Source organism: Haemaphysalis longicornis, unplaced genomic scaffold, assembly GCF_048455015.1.
Source record: "Haemaphysalis longicornis isolate Haplotype H1 unplaced genomic scaffold, Haemaphysalis longicornis Haplotype H1 scaffold_1, whole genome shotgun sequence".
NCBI classification, from domain to species: domain Eukaryota; kingdom Metazoa; phylum Arthropoda; class Arachnida; order Ixodida; family Ixodidae; genus Haemaphysalis; species Haemaphysalis longicornis.
In genome coordinates this window covers 155,537,326-155,559,761 of record NW_027526203.1, presented here as the reverse complement: position 1 = coordinate 155,559,761, position 22,436 = coordinate 155,537,326, and the positions used below count along the sequence as shown (strand labels likewise).

Sequence of the window (22,436 nt, the reverse complement as noted above, 5' to 3'; positions counted from 1 at the left end):
ATCGTTCAGAATAAATCCTGATTCTTATTTGACCATTCGCGAAACTAGACCGACAGGGAATTAGACGAGTACTAATTAAATAGCGATACTTTTAGATATTCTTTTTTTACACGCCGCATTCAAGAATAGAATACACTAGACCCTGTCATTACCCAGCTACCAACAATTGAGAAATTTCTACAACTTTCTGAAAAAAGTGTACTAAGTTCAGCAACTTGATTTGTATTTGCTGTTGTATTTAATCGGTGAGACGTTACTAATGTGTGAAATGCCTCACAAGCTTCAACTTTGTTTTGCTCGCATGGATCTTGGTACCTGTACTCTTTTATTATGCATACTCTGAATGTTCACTGGTATAATTATGATTATGCATACTCCGAATGTGCCCTTGCATTACTACAATTATATTGGCGCTGTACCTGCGCACCTGCGCATCTTTTCTGTGCCTTTGAAGGCGTACGCCTACTCCTGTAACAATGCCAAAGAGATATTGATAGCATTGCGTAAAAAGGAAATAAAATTCAATTCACGCATCCCCTGAGTTACAATAGCCGATTGAAATGTCGTTTTGGGGAGATAAGGGAGTGATTTTTTTAAAGTTTCTATTTTATAGAGTACCAAAATACCAAATAGCGAACCCATGGTTTTTCATCTTTTTATCACACCCCTTCTTTTCTTAGAAAATCCCTTTTCACTGATAAGTGAGCGCAAGCGCTCGAGCACGTGTGGCGATATGTTGTGATAAGAGAACTTCCCCGGATGGCTTCTTGTTCCTGTCGTGCCTTATCGCTATGAAAGGCAAGATTGGGAGATAATCGCTAACATAGCCGGTTACCGGCCCTGCTGTTATGTTCGGGGGGTGCAAATGAGTAATGCAGAGTTGGAGACGTAGTAGTTGGGCTTTAGGACGCCCAGCTGATGAGCTAACATTAGGGCAGCAGTTATGAGTGTGTCTATCTCCTACGGCTTGAATAGTTTTTGTAGTCATACATAATTTCCTGTTTATCTCCTACAGCTTGAATAGTTTTAGTAGTCATACTAAATTTCTGGCGTATTGTTCGCGTGCCCTTTAAAGAAAAGAAGTTAATTTATCCGAAATTTCAAACGAAAAAACGGAATAGGCAAAAAAGATAATAAAGGCGAAATACGACGCAACTGTCCTTCCCCCATACGCCAAGTCCGAAGTTCCACGAAATAAAACAAGCTGAAGGACAGTTATTAATATCGTGTAAGTATAAATAGTTTGAAATCGGCGTCTTAGGGTCGAACTGAGAATGGCTTAGTTAAGAATTGGCAAACAAATACTAAGAAAGCTTACGTGGCAACGTTCAAAGTGCGCGCACGCATGCACGGTGATGTGCCGCCGCTGTGTACGACAATGAGTACGGGTACGCCCCTTACCCTCCTAGATGCTACACAGCTCCGCTGGTCGTCCACTTTCACAGGCGGAATGACCTTCAATTTTTTTCTGCCGCAGTTCAAAAAAATATTATGCACTAGCCTGGACGAGCAGGTCAAGCATGCATGTGGGGCGTCTTAAATCTGCATCGAATCTACTGCGAACACGGTACACGCCGCGCCCCAAGGACATGCGCTTCCAGTGCTGGACATGTAGACAGAACCAACATTTTCTGATGTGGAACGCCTGTGCACATGCGCCTGCTGAGTGCGTCTGAGGGCTGCGAACACTAATGGAGGGATGTTTAGCGAGGTCATTTGCCCATGTAGGCGCGTTTTTAATTAAGATAGCGCGACTATGGAACGCAACCGCGATAATCTCTTGGGCGTCGTCTGAAGTGCCTATTGGAACGTGGCCTGGTTGTAATACTTCACTGATCCCCACCACGGGGATCGTGCGGCACGTGAATATGTCCAAATTGGCAAGCTTTTTTTGTGCTCAGCACGTTCGCTAATCTCGGTATTTTAATTGTTGTCGGTTGGCACATTGCCAGCGTGAAATGGGGACTGTATCGACTTCGGTCGCGGATGACGCGCCTGTCAATAGAGCAGCCTTATTTAGGAGCGGACCCTCTGTCAGCGTCTACCCATTGTTCTTGTGTTCTCTTCTCTACCAACTAAGCCGTGCCACTCGCATTCTTCATTGCAACGGAACGGTACCCAGTGTACGGCACTTACGATAAAAACAGGTGTTTTAAAGAGAGTGTCGCAAGTGACGATGCGCTTGTCAGAATAAAAAATAAAGGTCAATCTAGTTTAATTAGCCTTGGCACGCTACCGCTACCAAGTACGCTTAAGGTGTTCGCGTGAACTGGCGGGAAGATAAGCGGCACCACCGAAAGCTTTCCACTTTGTGTTCCAAGACAAGAAGCACAAAGTAGCTTTCAGTAAAGCACCTAACGCCACCCGGAGACGAGCTTTTTCCATGCATTGAGGTGAGACTTTACGATTGTTTGCTTCGCAGTTAACGGCCGCCAGCAGGGTTCTTTCGCAATGTAGGGCTCGCTAGCATTTTGTCCAGCTCAGTAACATCTTTGTCACACTACCTCAGTGGGCCAATAGCCCTTCTTCTGACGCAGTTTTAAATTTTCTGAGGAGGTTGGTGTAATGGGGTTGTCACATCCATTTCATCGCCGTAGGTCCACGTTTAGCTGGTACCAAAGCAACCTTGATTTCTTTATTCATTCTGCTGATAGCACCTCATTCGTAACGTGGTGATACGCCTTCTGTCTCGCCACCGATTCGAATATATCCCCATCAAATACCCCTCTTCTAAATCTAGTGCTCCTAATCGCGGGATGGTTAAATGTTTCCGTAACAGGCGGTAGCTGTATACATTATATTCTCCCTATTTATCCTCCCCCATTATTGATACTGCCTTTATCCACCTTCAAGGCTTTGTAAGTTTGCTTCCTGTGTATCATCTTTGGAAGAAGTGCGGAATTATGAGCTCGGACTATAGATGGCTACTATCTCTTTAATTCCTATCACAGTGCCTAGAACTGTCCCCGCACGGGGCACCTTGAGTACTCAAGTTTCAAGTTTCACGCTTATTTCAGACATGTAAATAACACTGTTGAGGAGGAGGCAAAAAACCCGCCGTGCAGAAGCTTGACGATGCTCCCACCCTGAGCTATATAGGCAGCAAGGATAACCAAGAGCAGGTGCAGGAATCAAAGCACTACTTCTGTTTCCAGTGCAAACAAAGTTACGCACTTAAAGGCAGATGAATATTTATATGTACCTCACGTGCCGCTAAAAAAACAATTCATCCGTAAGAATTCAACAGAAATATATACAACGCAAAAAGTATCAAAGACATGGCAAAGGCAGGTGTAGCAAGAAGACAAGTGAACATCGTGAACAACAAAAGACAAAAAAATAATACGTACATTCAAAGCCTCTGTTATGAAAACGAAAGTTTTTATCTGTTAGGACGGCGAACCATCCATCAGAAGAGTTGGGTAGACCATATCGATTGAGCAGAGTAGGCAAAGCATAATTTAGTGCTTGAAATCCGTAACTAGTCCGAGGGAGAGTCAAGTACCAGTGCTCAGGATGACACCTTTGATGGCAGTGTGTATTTTTTTTTTTTGTAAATTAATCGTTTCCTCAAGCAATGTCGCTGGACGTTCGGACAATGGTTTGCACAGTTGAAGTAGGAGAAAATCATACAACGAAATAAGTTTAACTATGTGATCATTTGAATACAAGTGGTCGGAAGACGATATCTTTGGCACATTTGCTATTGCTTTCAATGCACCATTCTGTACCACTGAAATTTTATTGCCGTTGGTAGCTGTAGTGTTACCCCAGATTAAGTTACAGTATCTTATGTTGGATTCAACTATAGAAAAGTAAGAAAGAAGCTTTGTTTTTACCGGCAGCATCTATTGCAATTGCCTAAGTATTTAGACTGTACGAGAGAGTTTAGTTTTCGTGTACTCGATACGAGCATCCCACAGCATAAACTCAGTATAGTAAACGCCCTGAGATTGAACTACCTTAGTTATTTGTATTTCTTAGCCCCCAGTGAGAGAGAAGTCATAAGTCGTGTTTTGGCTTTAGAGGATATGGCTTTTGTCTTGTTTGAGTTGACCGAAAGAGTATTTCTGATAGACCATGTGTGTAGTTTTGCTCAGACTATATTCCCTTTCCCACTAAGCTATTTGCATCCTGGCCAGTTAAGAATAAGCTAGTACCGTCTGCATATATTACGTACTCAACTTCTTTATCTATTTGTATCAGATCATTAATATATATATTCAATAGTGGGGACCTAGCAAACTTCCCTGAGGAACCCCAGGTTTAACATGCTTGAAGGCAGATTGAAAACTATCAATTGTGACACACTACACGCGTTTACTGAGATAATTGAAAATTAAATTAAACATATTATTTCTGATTCCGTATGCTGAAAGTTCTAAAAGAACAGTACGATGATTCATTCTGTCAAAGGGTCTAGAAAAGTCCATAAATAATCCTAACGTTATCAGTTTATTCTCGATGTTGGTAAGAATGTTCTATTTTTGTCGTAGCAGTGCAAGTTCGGTAGATGAGTGTTGTCTGAAACTAAATTGTTTTAGTGGTTATGCATTGCACTTTTTGAGAAATCGGATAATCGTTCAAAACGTTGTAGGTGAGAAAGAGAGAGAGAGAGAGAGTAATAATTCACGCGCACGCGCACACACGCGCGCACACGCACACGCGCGCGCACACACGCACCCACACGCGCACCCATTATAAACACGCGCACGCGCGCGCGCACGCACACGCACACAAGCATGCACCCGCACGCACACACGCACGCGCACGCACACGCACACGCACACGCACACGCACACGCACACACACACACACACACACACCACTGTATGGCTACTGGGCGAGTATGTATAGAGAAGTCGGGCTTTGCACGTGAGACAACAAAAGAACAAGCAGAGATAGAAGGGAAAAAAAGTTGAAAATGCAGGTGTCTCGATTACGCTATAAGATATGGCAACTGAACACCATGTAGGGGCCAATGCATGTGGGCTGCAGGTGCTGCGTGCGTGCGTGTGTGCGTGTGTGCGTGTGTGTGCGCGTGTTCGCGTGCGCGTGCGTGTGTGCGTGCGTGCGTGTGCGTGTGTTCATCTGATATATGCATGTGTCTGTGTGTGTGTGGTTTTGATCTAATCCTACTTGTTCGTCTCTAGCTGTGCAAGTGTGTTTTGAAAAGAATGCGTTTTCTGTTTAATGTAATAAAGAAAGAAAGGAGTGATTTAGCCGGAATTGCTTCCATTTCCATGGCGTAAGAAGTGGAGTCGATTCATGCGGAAACTTTTGTTTCCGATACATTTTTCGCCGCTTCGCAAAAACAATCAGCCCTACTCGCACTGCTCACAGACGATAAGCAAAGAATAGATGTAGCAGAACGATTACTCGCACTGCTCACAGACGATAAGCAAAGAATAGATGTAGCAGAACGATTTCTGTCCAGATTTTTTTTGGTAATCGCCAACGAGCGCTATTAGTAGCCAACAACCCTTACCAGCTGACGAAGTTGTTCGTTCCGCCATTCGCGAAAACGGTTACAAACGCAATAAAACGGGGGCGACGTCATGCACATTGTTTGACACTATTAGGTGAACACTTCCTCCTGAACATTTGGCGCATTGCATTGAAAGCGCTATTACTCGCAAAGGGCTTTCATTAAGAAGAGAAATTTGTGATGCTCATGAAACGTTATCGTTCCTCCCAACAAAACCTTTTTTTCCGACTTCTTTATGTTTTCTCGTTAGACGAAGATAACCTACGTTTGGAGCAAAAGATCAGGAGGCACTACAACATTTTTGTGTCTTTCCCTTTTCTCAGCCCAGTTACTTTCATACCCTTCTGAGGAGAGAAAATGAGCTCCGAGGAAGCGATGATGGCGGCCATTCGTGACATCGGGGACCCAGATGAACTCGCCAATCTCCAAGACAGTGTCGTCCTCAAATTAGAGAAGCCGCTCTCCACCGGGCATACCCCACCCGAGGTTGCACTCGACTCTAGTGGCTTGCTCCTTACGGCGAATAGGGAGGTCTTCATGAAACTACAGGACTTTTTCGCAAAGCAGTCCATTTCTGTGGCGGTTTTTGCCGGCTGTCCAGAACTAGGATCGACGCCAACATTTCTCGCTGCTTCCCGGAAGGCACTGCGCGGGAGGACCAAGAGGCTCATCATTGTGCACAACAGGCAAGCTGCTACTAAAACGGCCTCGTGTTGTTTTCAATTTTATCACCATATATCTACATTCCAACAGTGCTTCCTCTAACCACCGCTCCAAACTAACGCAGGGACCGTATCGATGACTTGGTGGACTGGTTCCCAGCCGTTACAGCGCTAATACTCTACCACGATTTGAGACTCCATGCGGGAGGTGCCAAGAATAAACGCAGGACAAAGCAGCCCTCACAGCTCCAATGGCTCTGTGGCACTGCACCTGGTATCGGCGCGCACAACCTCTACATCTCATCGGAGCTACTAGATGATTTGTTGTTTCTCAAATGTATGAACGTAAGTACTCGTATTTTGTGAAAGGCTCTTTAAACAGAAGTTTTTCGCGGATATGTTAGATCAATGCTCTTCCACGGTTGTTATTAGATGATAGAAAAATAGCGTAAAAATTTATTCGATTTTTCCTTCCACGTGCATTTAGTGCTGCTTCAACCCCGACGAGCCCTGCTTCAGATTTTGACAGTGAAGGGACACTGAGGTGAATTTTACAAACTTCTGTTTGTGTTTGCATTACGTAGAGGGGCTCAAATAAACGTACTTGTCATCGTTTCATAGCACTATTTATTTGGAAAACCTGAAAGAAGAAAACACATCATGCGACGTTTGCGGCGGCCCAAACAACTACCGCAGCGACGCGAAATGACGCGAACTCTTCTTGCTATGCGATCGAACGATATGTAAGATGTTAATGCTCATGCATACCCATTTGCGTGCGTGTCAAGGCTATCTTTTCTTTACGAAAAACTTCAGTGGTATTTGGCAACAGGCATATGTGTGGGGGTGCAGTTCTCGTGGTTTATTTTGCAGAGTTGCTCAAACCAGTTTCGGTTTCGGTTTCATCGCAATACGTATACGCCTCAAGCGCGGCCTGTAGGGGCTAAGGTCCCTAAAATTACTAAGGTAGCGCCATCTTTAGATCTCGCCGCCTTTCGCCCTCGCCCGCGCTCCTCTCTTACTTCGTTTTTTGCCATTTTCTTTTTCGCCGGCGAACGCCGCGCGCCATTGGCCAAGGGAAAAGTCACGTGGTTTTGTTTTTTTTGCTCCGCCGCCGGGTCGCCTCGCCGATGCCTCGCCGGCTGGGACATTGCGCAACGCCGCCGCTGCGACGCCATTGCTGGCTTCCGAGCCACCGTCGCCACCGTGCTTCAGTACCGGCTTTATCGTAGGCGCCAGCTAATAGCAAAGTAAGAATTAGCTGCTCGTTTCGAAAAAATGTCGCGCCGGTGTCGTTTTAGGTTGCTTCTCGGTGTCGATGTGTTGTGCCTTAGGCAGCGCGAATATCGTCAGGCAGGGCACAAGACTTCGTTATTCCGTCCGGGAAACGCGACGCAGAAAGGAGAAAAGTTTGGTTGCATAGATTTGAACGGGCATACTTCAGGCCGACGCTACCATCACTCTTTTGCGAGGTAAGTTTCTGAATGCTTGTTCTTGCTCTGTTAAATTCTGCGCGAGCTTGAACGGTCACTTACGAAGAAATGCGTATTCCCTTCGCGACCGTCGTCCACGCTTTGTTCTGAGTAGGCATTGCGCGCAGCGCCGAGTTCGTCCCGTCGTAAGCTTTGGTTTGGGTAAGAGGCCGTGTATTTGTCATGTGCGCGCTTAACTTCCAGCATCAATATCAGCGAAGTAGCATGTTCAGTCAGTTGTCGTAAGGTTTTCGTGACGCGAGAATTGTTCACCTGAATTCATGCTTGTTTTGGCAGACGGCAGCTTGCGTTTGACCATGTATCTGTGCGTTCCGAGTGCGTGTACGCTCTTTTTGGCGTGAAGTCATGTTTTGTGTGTTAGCTACGCGGGTGGTATTATAATCCCGTTGTTATGACATCGGAGTGATTTGCTGCGTAAAATGGGCTTGGTCGGTGCGGCGCAAATTGAGGCTGTTGCGAGAAAAAAAAATTGCGGCTAGGTAAAACAATTTAAGGTCAGCTAATATAGTGATCGCGCCGTTGACGTACGTTTGATGCGCAATTTCTGTTATCGCTTTATTAAAATCGCGCACTTTTGAATGAGCACTTCAAATGCATATTCGCACCGTAACGGCTGTACGCCCTTTCTTCCGTGTATGCACAGAGGAACGTTAATTACGACTTACGTTTGCATTACACGTGATGCCGTACATTTGCAGTGTGCGCGCTTACTTCATCTTAGTAGTCAATGGCGCAGCGTATCCAGTCATTGCGATTTGAACCAAAACACACTGGGCGACTATATTATTTTCAGCAGACATATTTTTGTCCAGCAAAGCGCTTGCTAAACGGGTTTAGTGTAGCGAGTTGAGCGGACGCGGCACTGAGCAGATGCGCGAACACGAATTTGACCATGCTACGGTAGAGCAGTCACTAACTCCCTTCTGCAATGCATTATTGCCTATATTTGCGAAGTGTTTGTGGCGCATCTCAAACTCGGTGGCGACATTTTTTTTCCCTTCTCAATAGGATTATTTCACGGATCAATTTGAGCAACGGATATTGGAGAAGCTTGGCGTTAAAAAAACTAAACCCAAATGCCACTCCCAACATTTTTTCTCACGGGAAGCCACGTCAGCAGCACAAGCCACCTGCACGACGTCATTACGGACGTTTGTTCCAATAAAATATCTATTTGCTGGCACCAATTCATTTTTGTGATTTATTGTTTTCTCTTGATAATCATCGTGACATTGGTCCTCTTTCGAATTTCTTTCGGGTGTATCCCTGTGTTAGTGCAATGTACAAATCTGCCAGAATATATCCCACCACAAAACAATTCTGTCCAGGCGCCTCCATTAATAACTGCTGTAAACGACCGCGCCCGGTGAAAAAAACGTATTGCAGGATTAATTAACTGCAGTAACTAGTTACATAATTTGTACCTAGAGGGACTCGATCTCTGGTTCGTATGAGAAATAAGAGGCCACAAATCTGTAATTTCAGTTTACCCGATCGATTGATCGCAGTCTTCTCTGGCGCGTATTCCCAGAATTACAAGTCTGCGTTTTTCACTAGGTTCGCACATGAACGTACGGCCGCGAGTGTAGTTTAGTGTATCCGGCTGCGAAGTCGGGGAAGCAGGGGCTTTTCACGTCGCTGTACGTGCACACACGCACAACAGCATGTGTATGTTTTTAGTCTACTCACAGCAGCCTATAACGACATGAAGGTGAAGGAAACATTTCTACAAAAACGGCAAAGCACTCTAAACTGCGCGGAATTAAGGTAGGCTCGTTAGTAAAAGCGGGCGCAGAGTGAACGCCGCTGAGGATACACAATTATCGCAAGAAAGGCGAGTGCAAGGACGCCAGCGCAGCGCTCGAACTACGGCATTTGCGAATGAAGCGCACTGTATACTGCCGCGAACCGTGCGCAAGACCTCTGTGCAGTGATTGCACGACCACAGTCACGCGAATGCAAGAACGGAACTACCGTAACAGAGCAGTTTGAAATGTCCACGCTCGATCCTTTCGCATTCACGAGCTATCCTGAGGTGTTACAGAATGCCGCACACGTAAACAAAAACCGCGCTGTGCGTATGCGCCAGCGGCATCCGCCCCGCAAATATCCCCTTGTAGACAAAAATATAAAACAAAACACTATCACTCAGTGCGTGTTGGTAAAACGGGGCTCTAGAAATCCTATAAATGCTACCACAGAGCGATTTCGGCGCGAAAACAAGAGCAAACTGCAGCGAGCGCCCTGAAGCGTAGCGAGGGCGTCTGCTCTCAAGTGGCCAACAAATATGGCGGCCCCGCCGCGGAGTTAAAGGGACGGCGGCGCCACGGGTGAGGGGAGAGAAAAAAAGAGGAGGGTAGCGGAGAAGGAGGGAGCAGTTGGCGCTACCTTAGTTCTTTCAGGGACCTTAGTAGGGGCGCCACTGAAATCCCCCTAGCGGCCCGTTTCGAAAGCAGCCGCGGGCGTCACCGGCCCGCTCCCCCCTGTCGCCGTTGATTTTTGGTCTCGTTCAAGACTGCGATTTACCGTTTGCGCGCGTTCGAAATACAGAATAATGTGGAGCAGGCACTCTGTGTGCAATCGTGCATGTTTACGAGAGTATAAACGTTTATGACGCGATCTTAGTGTGGTGCATTCGGTCTGTATGAGCGCCATTTGTGTGTCACACACCGGCGTCCCGAATCCAGCGTATGCATACAGCTGATTGCAATTCCGCTGCCCTGAAATTTAGTATCAGTGTCTCCGTAAGCAGTGTTTCATCCGATGGTCATGTTGCGGCCATACACTATGAAGTAAATCGGCTTTGTGCGCTTACATAGTCTATCGGAGCACTCATACCTGACAGCCCGCAAGTTACGCTTGCCAATGTCACATATCAGATATAAGCCCATGCGGCATAAATTTCACAAACATTATACGAAAGAAGTACTATGGATAATGCAAAATTATACTCGGGAGTACGATAATTTAACGACCAATTTAATGCTTTGTCGTCTTTTCACGAGGTTAGCGCTCGCAAAGATTCATCTGTTACATTTATCCTCCACGAGAAGCGCGGAGACGGGCTCAGAGAGTAATCCGTGTCCACGACTAAACTCTTCTAAGAAACATCGCCATATGACACAGGGAGACTGCAGAATTTAGCATAAAGCGAAATCAGAGGACCTTATCAGATACCACACTCTTCCAACGAGCCCGTGTGCACGAGATTTCGGCGCACGATAAAGATCCCCAGGTGGTCAAAATTAATCCGGAGCCCTCCACTACGGCGCGCCTCATCGCCTGCGTTGCGTCGGCGCGTTAAAACCCCACAATCAATCAATCAAATAAACCCTACAATCAATCAATCAACTCTTCCAACGACACCTTGTATCGCTTGTGAACTGCCTACACTGTATTCTTCAAAAAATGCGCCCGCCGAGTGATCAGCCGTTCGTTGAAGGCGAAAAACAAACTGAAAGTGATTACTAAAACGTTTGTTCGTTATTTTGCTCCGCATTTGCAAACATCGATAGTTCAGCGTCCCCCTCCTCCTCCCCCCAATGTCTTGCGAACTATCAGCGCATTTCGCATCTAGTTGGTCTGGTGAATACTACCTTGCTTAAACAAACGTCCTTGGCATTTCCGAAGCTGCACTACGTTTTTTTTTTTCATCCCCGTTTGACTATTTTATTTATTTCTGCCTTGTAGACCATTCATTTTTCCTTGGTTTCATTAACTTATACCTTGGTTCTTGCTATTGGCGGTGAGCGCGAACACAGGCGGCGCTGCGAAGCGCGCCTCCGTGACGTCAGCTTAGGGATTTTCGCATTTGTCGTCTGCTTCACTGAGGCTCTCTCTCTCTGCTGTTTCTTTGCGCTCGGTCAACGTCGGATGCTTGTCCGCACCAGAATTGGCGTGTGGGTAACTTTTTATCATAATAATAGGCTTAAAATCGCATACACTACCTCATGGTATCAATTAAAGTATAGTTTTGTATACCGCTACGGGAGAAACATTGCCGGCGCCACCCCATTCCTTGCGAAGCCGGTCCTGTGAGGAGCGCGAAGAGTCGGAGCTAGGCGTCAGCTGCTCATGTTAGCATTCGAACAAAGGAACAGTCAGCTGCTAATAACCGACAACAGCGAAAATGGAAGACCAAAACAAATTCTAGGCCTTCAGGGCTGTCGGCTTTGGCAGAAGGCATCACGATTCCCGGTGATCATATGTAAGGTAAAACAGTTTTTGCAACCTTGCCGAACGGTCCAACGTGTTTTGTCACATCACTTTACGTTGTCAAGGCATGAAAGTTTGCCGACATGCACTATAGACTGCAAAAACTGTAGGTTGAGTTCCAAATAACCCAGTCTGTATATACGCGCGTGCTGATTCTATACCAGGCATGTAACCAGTATGGAGGTTTATTGAGCAAAACGAGTCACGTCTTCGTTAAATTTATAGTAACACATATATGTTTGTTAAGACCTGGAGGGATATTTCGGAACATTTTGCACAGCCATATCTTCCCGATATTCGGATATGCGTTATAGGAAAACTGCACTCAAGAGGAGGAGGAGAAAACTTTGTTTAGCAATTAAATCGATCTGGTTAGTGGTCCGGGTCTTCAGTCCAGGAGAAGAGAGTAAAAGTAATTTTCTTCAAATCATAGAACACCATTCCGAGTAGAATAGGATTTGTTCTTTTGCGCCTGGAAGGGTTGAAAAGCAATAAAGAGCTACTTGGAATTCTTCGATTTCGAGTCTTGTAATATATGCAGGTATACTATTTATTACGTTAGTTAGCGAGTATATCATGCCTTCAACACCGTAATCATGTCATCATTGTTCGAGTTGAGAGTCAGTTCGTTATGATAACGATATAATTAGGATAGAAATTCGGAGCACAAAAGCCGCCTTCGATAACTGTGGACCACGTTGTTTAGGGCGCGATCGCGGTGGCGTAGCACAAACCTTCTCATTGTATTTGCATGTGAATAAACAAAGCACGCTGCGGATACGCACCTTCTTGCACGCAGCCGTAATGAAAGCTAATTTGTGAAGAAGGGAATGTATGCCATACAAAATGAAGGAAATATCCACACGACCTTTGTGAGGCTCCCAAACATCCCGAAATCTCCTAATAAGAAGTTGGTGACGGCGCAGAAAAATTAATGCGTTGGGAAGAAAAAAAAGCAAGAAACATTAATCCGATAAAGACAACAACGAAAGAAACAGAAGAAAGCCGCTTTATTTCCTGCTGTGCGATGAGCGTGTAGAGGCCGCTGCTTGGTACGTAGTATTAGACTGTTCAGTCTTCATTGGAGCATCTCAAAAATACTGCAGGGAAGCCTACGCATTTTGAATACTTATCGAGAAGCTCTGATCGCTGATCCTCGCGAATAAGCAAGAAAGGACGAGTTACACACGATCTTCTGACCGATACTCTGAAGAAAGTTGTTCTCTATCTCTTCGTGTGTTGCAAACTTGTGGGGGATACAGCCTCAAATTATTCAGATGCGTCAGAAGCTGGCAAAATAACTGAGTCGCTAGAAATACGCTTTTTAACGCACTACAGCAACGAAGCGGGCGATTTCTAGCCCAGGCACTGTTGCCCCTCACAAGCGGAGTGTAGCAGACGACAGCGGCGCGAATCCCTAAGCCGACGTCAGAGCCAGGGGGCGCCACTCAAAGATCTCACCGCCAATAAGGCGTGAGTGGACAAATATTTAACAAGGCACAGCCTTTGAGTGAACTTAACATTTTCGCGTGGCTTATATTCCCATAAAAGGCACAATTTATTGTCAGCTATTGGGTTATCACATTCCCGAAACATATTTTTGTACGACGTACATATTTGAAGCAAAGCCGCATTTGTTGTCTGCGCTGCAAAACGAACCAACCTCTTACAGTGCCAATACCAGATCTAAACGAGGCGACAACAGAAATTATTTGTGCATGACGTGTCTGAAGGGGACAGTGGTGATATGCCGCTGCCGTCGCCGACACCCGCAAGAGCGACCAAGAAGCGTGCAGAACCGCCTCCCCGGATGCGCGTATTTCCAAACGCTTCACAGCACAGAACACCCACGTGACATCTCTGTTCGCGATGGAGAACAGTAATTCAACATGGCCATTGCCTGCGCCCCCAGCCTAAAGCGACTTAAAACATGCCAGTTCACCATTATTAACAAAAACAACGCGTAGATTTTATTTAAAAAAAAATTAACTTTAGAAAAGAAAATTAGGCAATGGAAAAAAAAAACAAGAGATAGACCTGCTGGGGATCGAACTCAAGCCGTCAGCGCCAGTACTCAGTACTCGACATCGAGGCCACAGAAACCGAACGGTGCGTACCTTTTAGCAGGCGCTCAAAAGAATAGCGCACGCAGTGACATCACACATGTCGCATGGGTGCTCTGTGCAGCGAAGCGTTTGGAAATACGCTCTCCGGATAGCTCTTGTTGGCGTTCCGGCGCTTTACCAAGACGCAGCTGTTTTTTAAAGTGCACCAAACGTGCTATTTGCTTACAGACGTCACCATAACAAGTTGTTTAGTGCGCGGAAAGGCAAAGAGAAGCGAAAGATAACCAAAACACTGTATGATCACCTATCAGCCACACAGCGCTAATCCCGTACACACAGTGAAGAAGCGGCGGCAGGCGGCGCAGCGATTTCGAAGCTCGAGGCGTATACTGCTTCCAACGTTGTGTGTTATCGCGCATTATCGATACTTTAGGAACCGCCGTGAGGTGCTATTTTCATGTTGTTCGCTCAAGAAATCGTCCAGATAAGCCTGCCAGCATTGCTCAGGCCGACCGAGTATTCGACCATTCAGCGCCAAGGAACGAGCCGAGGCGCACTTAGCTGAATGCCCTCCGCGCCATCGTAGATGCTCAACTGGAAGACCGCACCTAGTGAGAACGCGGCCTGTTTCCTCTTGGTATTTTCCACCGGGTCACAAAAGGTGCGCGGCCTTAAAGGTACCCAGAAAAGCTTTGTGAAGGTGGCAATCAAATGCATTCAGGTGGAAGAACACATAACGGGGGATTTTTGAGCCAAGTGTGAGCCCAATACGTTGTGCGGATAATTTGTAAACAATTTTTGAAGATCGCCTTTCTCAGCCGATGAGCGCGCCGCCGCAGCGAGCCGACCGCGGCTGACGCAACGCCGACCGCGGCTGACGCAACGGCGAAGCGCTCCCCTGATTCGGCCGATTGTCGGTCGCCGGCAACGTCACTGCCATTGGCTTCCGGTTGCTCTTCCTCCTTCCTGCGCGATCCCGAGGCAAAGGCGGGTCCGCAGCGATTGACGCGTGCCTAGGCGCAGGAATGTAGCTAGCGGAGAACGGAAGTCGAGCGTCGCGATGTCACATGGCTATTCCCAGTGTTTCCAGCTGTTTTGAAAGAAGCAGAGACGGAGGAGGAATCGATCGGCAATGGGGGAGAGGTGCACTTAATTGCGTCTGGCGCGGCTAATACTGAACGTAGATCAATAATTCCAACGGCATTGTATCGCTATATTGGTACTACGCGACAATAGAGGCCTTTTGTAACTTTTACAAAAGGTTTTTCTGGGTCCCTTTAAGGCCTGCAGTAGACCAAGTTCAATTATGCAGATAAATACACTTCGTTGCGGTGAGTCGAGGCAGGAAAACAAGGCTTGAAGATTGGAAATGAGATGCGTGCACCCTTGCAATGCTCCATACAACACAAGGTCGGCCACAGGTAATAGGTATAGTTTCCAGGGCCTATCCCTACATGTACAGTCATGGTCACGGCCAAATGAAATGTGAACACGAAAATATGAACCAGACCACGCAAAATTGAAAAATACTGTTCGTTGAGGTCCAATAATGGCGTGTGGAAAGCCGCGTTTCCCAACTTTGTTTTTGTAACTAAGCCAAGCGTAATTCTAAGCTGCAGGAAAAGAAATCGCGCTATTCGTGTGTTCTGGTTCATATTTTTCGTGTTGCCGCTTCATGTGTCCACGACTGTGCAATTCTGTTTACTTCTTGCAAACTTGTTGATTTACAGCACTCCTAGCTGCAAAGATGGGGGTTTGTTCGATACCAATTGTGCATGCAGTAAGCTCCCCCTCAGCAAGTATCTGATCAGCAACGACTTCCATCCTTAGGCAGACAAGGGGCCGCAAATGCGTGGTCGTCCTGAATACCGCTGTGCTAGTGCACCCAGCTCAAAAGGTCCTGCTACCCGCCGCGGTGGCTCAGTGGCTAAGGCGTTGCGCTGCTGAGCACGAGGTCGCAGGTTCGATTCCCGGCCACGGCGGTCGCTTTTCTGATGGAGGCGAAAAGCAAAAACGCCCGTGTGTACGAGATTTCGGCGCACGTTAAAGATCCCCAGGTGGTCAAAATTAATCCGGAGCCCTCCACTACGGCGCGCCTCATCGCCTGCGTTGCGTCGGCGCGTTAAACCCCACAATCAATCAATCAATCAAAAGGTCCTGCTACGTATCTTGGTTTTACGCTTTGCAATAAAAGTTACAGTTGATTTTATTTTCTTTTTACCCAGAAAAACTGCGCTGACTATTCTCCTGCCTTTAATTGTCGTTAGATCTTCTACAGGAGTACCAGTCGCACCGGCATACACAACTCACAACTACAGGGAAGGGAAGTCAGCGAAGCGTCGTTAGCCAATATTCATATTGCGTTTGCGCTGGTGTGGAGTTGTTTTTACTTTGTCAGCTTTCCGAAGCTTAATACAGTCTAGAAACAGACAAATTAAAGCCACATTTTCCGGGCGCGAATTTTGTTGGTGCTGTGTTTACACTGCGTGATCGAATTGGGACACGACCGGCTCTATAGATAACGATCTGCCCATCGCAGCCGGCGACAATGGCAGCCGGTGGGCCAAAAATTTGCCGTGCAGGGAAGGCGCGCGCCTGTCAGGTGGGGCTAAGTTTGCATAAAAAGTAGCAGTCATACAAAAAAAAAAAATGCCGATTTTACAGACCGCTACCAAATTATTCCGGCCAGCAAGAAGAAATCGCGGTCAAGTCAAACGTCAACGTAGACAAATAAACCACACTGCTACCACATGCGCCTGCTCGAGTGGCATTCTTTTTTTTTTTCGAGCATTTCGTTTATTTAAACATGCGGAAGCTTTATGAAATTTTGCTTTACATCGAGGAGCTTTCTTTTGATTGAAGCTCGTCTATGCACGTGCAAATTTCATATGATAGGCTCGAATTTGTACATTCTGTGCGTTGAAGCGCCGTCATAGTTTTTGCGGGTTCTTAGGCAGTTTTAGTTTCACGTCTGTACAGAGTTCACGTACGCGAACGTCAGAAGTATACGTAGCCCACGCGCATGTAGTTTGAAACCCTTATAGTTACGCGTACGCAACGCACGCCGCACGTAGGGAGCGATGCACGACCGGCTTTATAGATTGCGCCCTGTCGATTCCGGGGGCTGATTTTGTTATTGCGTGTTTTTTTTTTTTACTTCTAAGCAGTATATGTATCAACCCCTAATTTATCAACCCCTAAGCCACTTTTACTCGGCGCTGCTCCTGGGCTCCTCCTCACAACGGTTATCACAGCGGTTATTCCCCTCGCCACCACCGATGCCTCTTTCACAAGTTGCGCAGCCGGCTGACAGCGGCAGTATAGCGCCATTATGAAATGATTGCGGAGAATCAACAGCAAGGCGAATGAGTGTAAAAACGCCCGAAAGCCGACGCCGCAGGGAATGTAGCCGCGGCCGTTGCCGCCTCAAATTCTACCTCGCCCACTAGCTGCGAGCCCCTGCCGGTTGAAAGCAACTTGCGCCCGTTGGAACGGCGGCGTGAACACACAACTCTTCTTTAGCTTGAAAGCCGTTCCGAGCGACATTGTCGCGTCGGTGGCCCTCGTTTACCAGCTGGTCATAGTTCTTCTGGCGGAAGAATAATGATAAATCAGTCTGGCCACATGTAGAGCCTCTTTCCCTTCGCCGATGTATTTCACGCATAATTATGCGCCCATCCCCGGTTGCCGGTTTAGGCGTGCACGGGTTGGGGGGACGGAGGGGGCATGCACGCACAGCAGGGCTGAATGGCGCTACCGATGACATACCCGTTGTGGTGGTGGGAGATTTATATGTGGGAGTCTCATGGCTCAATGCGCCCTTTCCCCTGTCCTCCGTAATCGAGAGGTTTGGGGCTTGGTTTGTGTGTTGCCCACACAATAAGATGCCTATGACTGGGGAGCAAAAGAGACACCCACGTGTGTGTCGGCTGGAATAAAGGTCTAGGCCGTCGAGGTGGTAACTCGCTATGGGACACACGCTTGGATGGAGAACAGGCTTGGAGGAAGAAGAGCGGAAACTTCAGAAGCGTCAGCCCGAACAGAAGCGTGAATTGGCACGAAAACAACGGGAAGCCACTGCCGCCACCGTTGCCACCTAATGTTCCAGCTGGTCGAGTAGCTGCGAATCCCTCCTGGATGAACAGCAACTGGCCCGCTTAGAACGCCGACTTGGGCCAATATCGCTTGTCCAGCTTAAAGGGCTTTCAAGAGCGACGTGTTCGACAGTGTCCTTCCCTTCTAAGCACCAGATCCTGAACAGTTTCTAGTTTATGCGTGCACCAGGGGAGTGAAGGTAGGGGGGAGGGGGCGGGCACGCGCAGCTATAGGTTTCATGCCCTTACTGATGGCATGTCATGTTCGTTGTGTTGGCGTGTTACACAAACAATAAGATGCCTATGACGCGGGAGGGAAAGAGACAGCTCTACGCTTGTCCGCTAGAATAAAGCTCGGGTCATTCCAAGTTTCATTCAGGTAATTGCTATACTCGGTTACAACTCAAGAACGGCACTACCTCATGTAGTGTATCACTCCGCCAAAGCGCCGGACCCGTGACGTCAGTGCGCGCGCGTTTTGAAAGGGTTTGCTATGAATGCGTGATATCGTCTGCCTTGTCTCACGCAGTTTGTTTGTCGTCACTGGAGTCGTTTATAAGCATATTAAGTCCAAAAAATCACGGGAACGGCTCACGCCATGTTCAAAATATTCCCAGTAACGCCCTACTTGCGCCGCGCGGAGGAACATCCGGCTACGGTGATAAGGCACAGCGGCAACTTTCGGTGCCATTCTTAAGTTGTCACCGAGTATAGGAAGTATGATCAGCCGTAAATTACGAACAAACGTGTTTTGTTTCGTGCACTCCGTGGAGGGCATGGAGCTTCGCAGGTCATCCGTTTGCACAGAGTGGAAGGGCACTAACTATTTTTCTAATCAATGTTAGTTTCGTAAGTGATCAGGTTGTGCTGCAAAAAGCTATGGAAAGTGTTGAACAGCGGTGCAAAGACTGGGATATGGAACCTAGCTGATGATCAGAAAACAGCAATTTCAAGAAGTACGCGTGACAAGTATTTCAGTTTTTTCGGTATCACCTTCATGGAAGCACCATTTCGGAAGTTTGATCACATAAGTATTTGGTGTCAAGCTTACCTAAACTTTCTCATGGTCCCAAAACATTTCTCAGATGCGAATAATCATTGAAAAACTTTTTTTCTTGAGGAAGAAGTTTAAACACGCTTGTGCTTAGCCTATCAGACATCATCATCATCATCATCATCATCATCATCACCAGCCTGTCTACGCCCACTGCAGGGCAAAGGCCTCTCCCAGTCTTCTCCAATTACCTCGGTCCTGTGCCAACCGTGACCAATTTATCCCCGCAAACTTCTTGATCTCATCTGCCCATCTAATTTTCTGCCGCCCCCTGCAGCGTTTGCCTTCTCTAGGGATCCACTCTGTTACCCTTAACGACCAGCGGTTATCTTGCCTTCGCATTACATGCCCTGCCCACGTCCATTTCCTCTTCTTAATTTACATGAGGTCAAAACTTCAGTGTGCGTCTGTAGTATGACGCCGGCTCAGAATAATATTTAAAAAAAAATAAATACGTTCCTTTAATAAATATATTAAATGTGTTTTTTTCATAATTTAAATTAAATATGTTCCTTTGATTTTGGGTAAGTACAGGCGGCAAAATTCTCCAACGAAGCTGATGACCGACCGCCATATTCCCAACCAGTAAACACGAGGAAAAAAGATTTGCAAATTAATTCTACACCAAGCCCTCCGTAAAAAGGCTGCTTAAACTATACCGGTGTTTCTATAACCACTTACCACTCCAAGAGCGTTTAACACACGTGTACACGCGTGAGAGCCTGTTTCTGCGAGAACTAACTTACTCGAAAATATCCTTTTCCCTCTAAATTCGTGAGTATGTTGTGGCGACCGGAAATCTTGTCAGAGCCATAAAACAGCACTTCCTTTGTTGAGCCTATTGTTTTTTGGAATATTGAAATGTACTACTTTTTGTTATCTAGTTTTATATGAGTGTTTCTTATATGACTTAAAGGTGATATTTACGCTGATTTTTATATGGCTTTGTGATCTGTATTATCTACGTGCTGCGTTACCAAATATGCTGGTATGTTTTCCCGTCATGTTTTTTTGTGTGTGTGAATTCTTTTTCATTTTTTAGGTTGCTGATACAGTCGAGTCCGCTTATAACGAACACATCGGAAAACGGAAATCAGTTCGTTATATCCAGTTTTCGCTATATCTGGACACAAAATCTTAGCATCCAAATGGTGACGGGAAACGAAGATTTGTTCGTAAAATCCGCTATTTCGTTAAAACCTGGTTCCTTATATGTGGGCTATGCTGTACCGGCAAATGTTTGAATGTATGTGTCACTTTGTTTCTCCCGCTAGGAGAATACTGGCCTGCACTATTCTGAAATAAATAAAATAAAATTTCTGTGACCCAAAACAGCTAATCTTTGACATACAATTGGATGAGTTAACAACATTTGGACATTCACCAGCTCCCGCTAAGATTTTATAGAACATTGTTTGGCAAAATTATAGGCTAAAGAATCAACTACATACCCACCCTGGGGCCGTTTTGATCAAAATACTTCAGAGACGCGTCCGACAGAATTATCTCCAGGATACCACCCTGTCTTCATGCCTAAGCTGTGCGCCGCACTTGTCAAGATTTTCGACCACCTCCACCCTTGTTTCCCCCCCTGCGAGCCAGTACGAGAATCTGATGGTGATTGGGGGAAATGGGTAGATTTCAATGAGCCTTCATACTCAGGCAGCCGATGCACTAATTCTGCGCGAAGCGCTCAAGTGTCATCTCCATGCTGGGGCCTCGATATTCTGCTCTTAGAGTTACACACGTTGTGTAACACCTAAACTGAATAAAGTATTCGCAATCGGCTTCTACGAAAACTTCTTCGTGTTTGTGCACACTACCTGAATCGTCCTGAATGTCGTTCCTGCCAAGGCACCAGCGTCTTGAACCTCTTTCGTTGTTTGAGAATTTTATATACGTTCTCGATTTTCCGTGCCTCCAACTGAAGCAAGCTGCAAAGGTGCGGATTCCAAATTTGTTGTTCAGGAGATTCTACACTGCTCGTAGTGGAAGTTACTGTGCGCGTAGCGAACACCAAACTTGGTTCTGATGCAATAACCTTTTTATAGGGTCTCTTGAATTGGCTTCGGCTACCGTCCTAGAAATACGGCTTCACGTTTTGTAGCTTAATCAGTAAGCATGAAATTTCCAAATTAAAAATCTGGAAGCATGCACCCCGATTCTTTTTTTGATGGCCGAAACGTATGTGGAACCATATAGGGAATCCTGTGCGAGGAAGTTTTGTAGGGATTTATATTTCCTCAGTTTTCATACAATTATAAGGCTCCGCTAAAACTGATTCACCATTCGGGGCACAAACAAAGCATGAACGATAGGCATTAAACTCAACAAAATAGAATTGTTCGGGAAGAAACAAATTCTAAAAACTTCCTTCTACTCCTTAATTACACAGCCCAACAGTGTTAAGGTTAGCAGTCAGGAAGAACACCATTGTTCCGAATTGTAGTGTTTACTGGGGCCGACAGATATAAGCGGTGTGCTCGGTGTCCACTGTTGTCATCTCAATGGCTAATATTAGTAAAGTATCTTTTGAAATAAATACTTTTACCCGTGCCGGACCCACATTAAACCTTTGGCAAGTTCGTGAGCTCGGCATGCGTGACTCTAAGCGTGGACATTTTTACTTCAGATTCGAAAAGGAAGCACTTGTCAGCAGAGGGACCGAACCCAGTTCCAAAACGTTAATTATATCCACACGGTGACAATTCCTCTGGTAATACCAATCATACTTGAGACTTTTATTTTCAATTTTTGCAGCAGGTGCTCGATGTGTAATTTATAGTCCATAGAATTTTTCTCAGGTGGAACCGGACACGGGAAAAAAATTACGCTCACCTCCCCTCGCGGGAACCCTGGTGTGATGCGACGCTGAGGGGGGTTCAATCGCAAGCGGAGAGCAACCGTCGACCGAAAGGCCGCCGGAGAGCGGCACACCGCGGTTATATGCGCAGCGCGCCCGAAGGTGAGGAGACCGCGGAGAGAGAGAGTACTGCACATGCGCAGCACCGCGCGCAGCGCCGCCCACCAGCGGAGTGAGAGCGTGCTGGGCCGCACACGCTCTCACCTGGGCCCGCGCCGGCGCCAGTGCGTCTGCCGCGGCTATGACGCAACACAATCAAACACAATCCACTTTAATCCAATCTAAATCCAATCCAAGTCAAGCCAATACAATGCCCCTCGCGAGGGAGTGTTCGCTATCGGAGAGGAGAGCGGGAGAGTGGCTGCGGACAACAACGGACGCACGCGGACAACAACGGACGCACGCAGGAAGGACAGGGCCGCCGACAAGAGGTGCTCTGAGCGTCGCATCTAAAATTCAAGCTGTTGGATAAATCTAAAAATTCTCTGTGCGCACAAAATG

At 46.5% G+C, this 22,436-nt stretch overlaps 1 protein-coding gene across 3 annotated transcripts in view; it reads left to right on the top strand.

Annotated features, from left to right (window-relative positions):
• The window catches only part of LOC144138294 (uncharacterized), a 90,070-nt gene that overhangs the window by 47,694 nt on the left and 19,940 nt on the right, over positions 1 to 22,436 (top strand). Inside the window, exons 1-3 of one of the 3 annotated variants that reach the window (XM_077670501.1) lie at positions 1,049 to 2,393; positions 5,812 to 6,174; positions 6,276 to 6,495. In XM_077670501.1, the coding sequence (XP_077526627.1) occupies positions 5,846 to 6,174; positions 6,276 to 6,495 (549 nt within the window). In that variant the 5' untranslated portion in view covers positions 1,049 to 2,393; positions 5,812 to 5,845. Of the gene's footprint in view, positions 1 to 1,048; positions 2,394 to 5,811; positions 6,175 to 6,275; positions 6,496 to 22,436 lie in introns of those variants that run through there. The other 2 variants (XM_077670518.1, XM_077670509.1) reach the window with 2 other exon arrangements.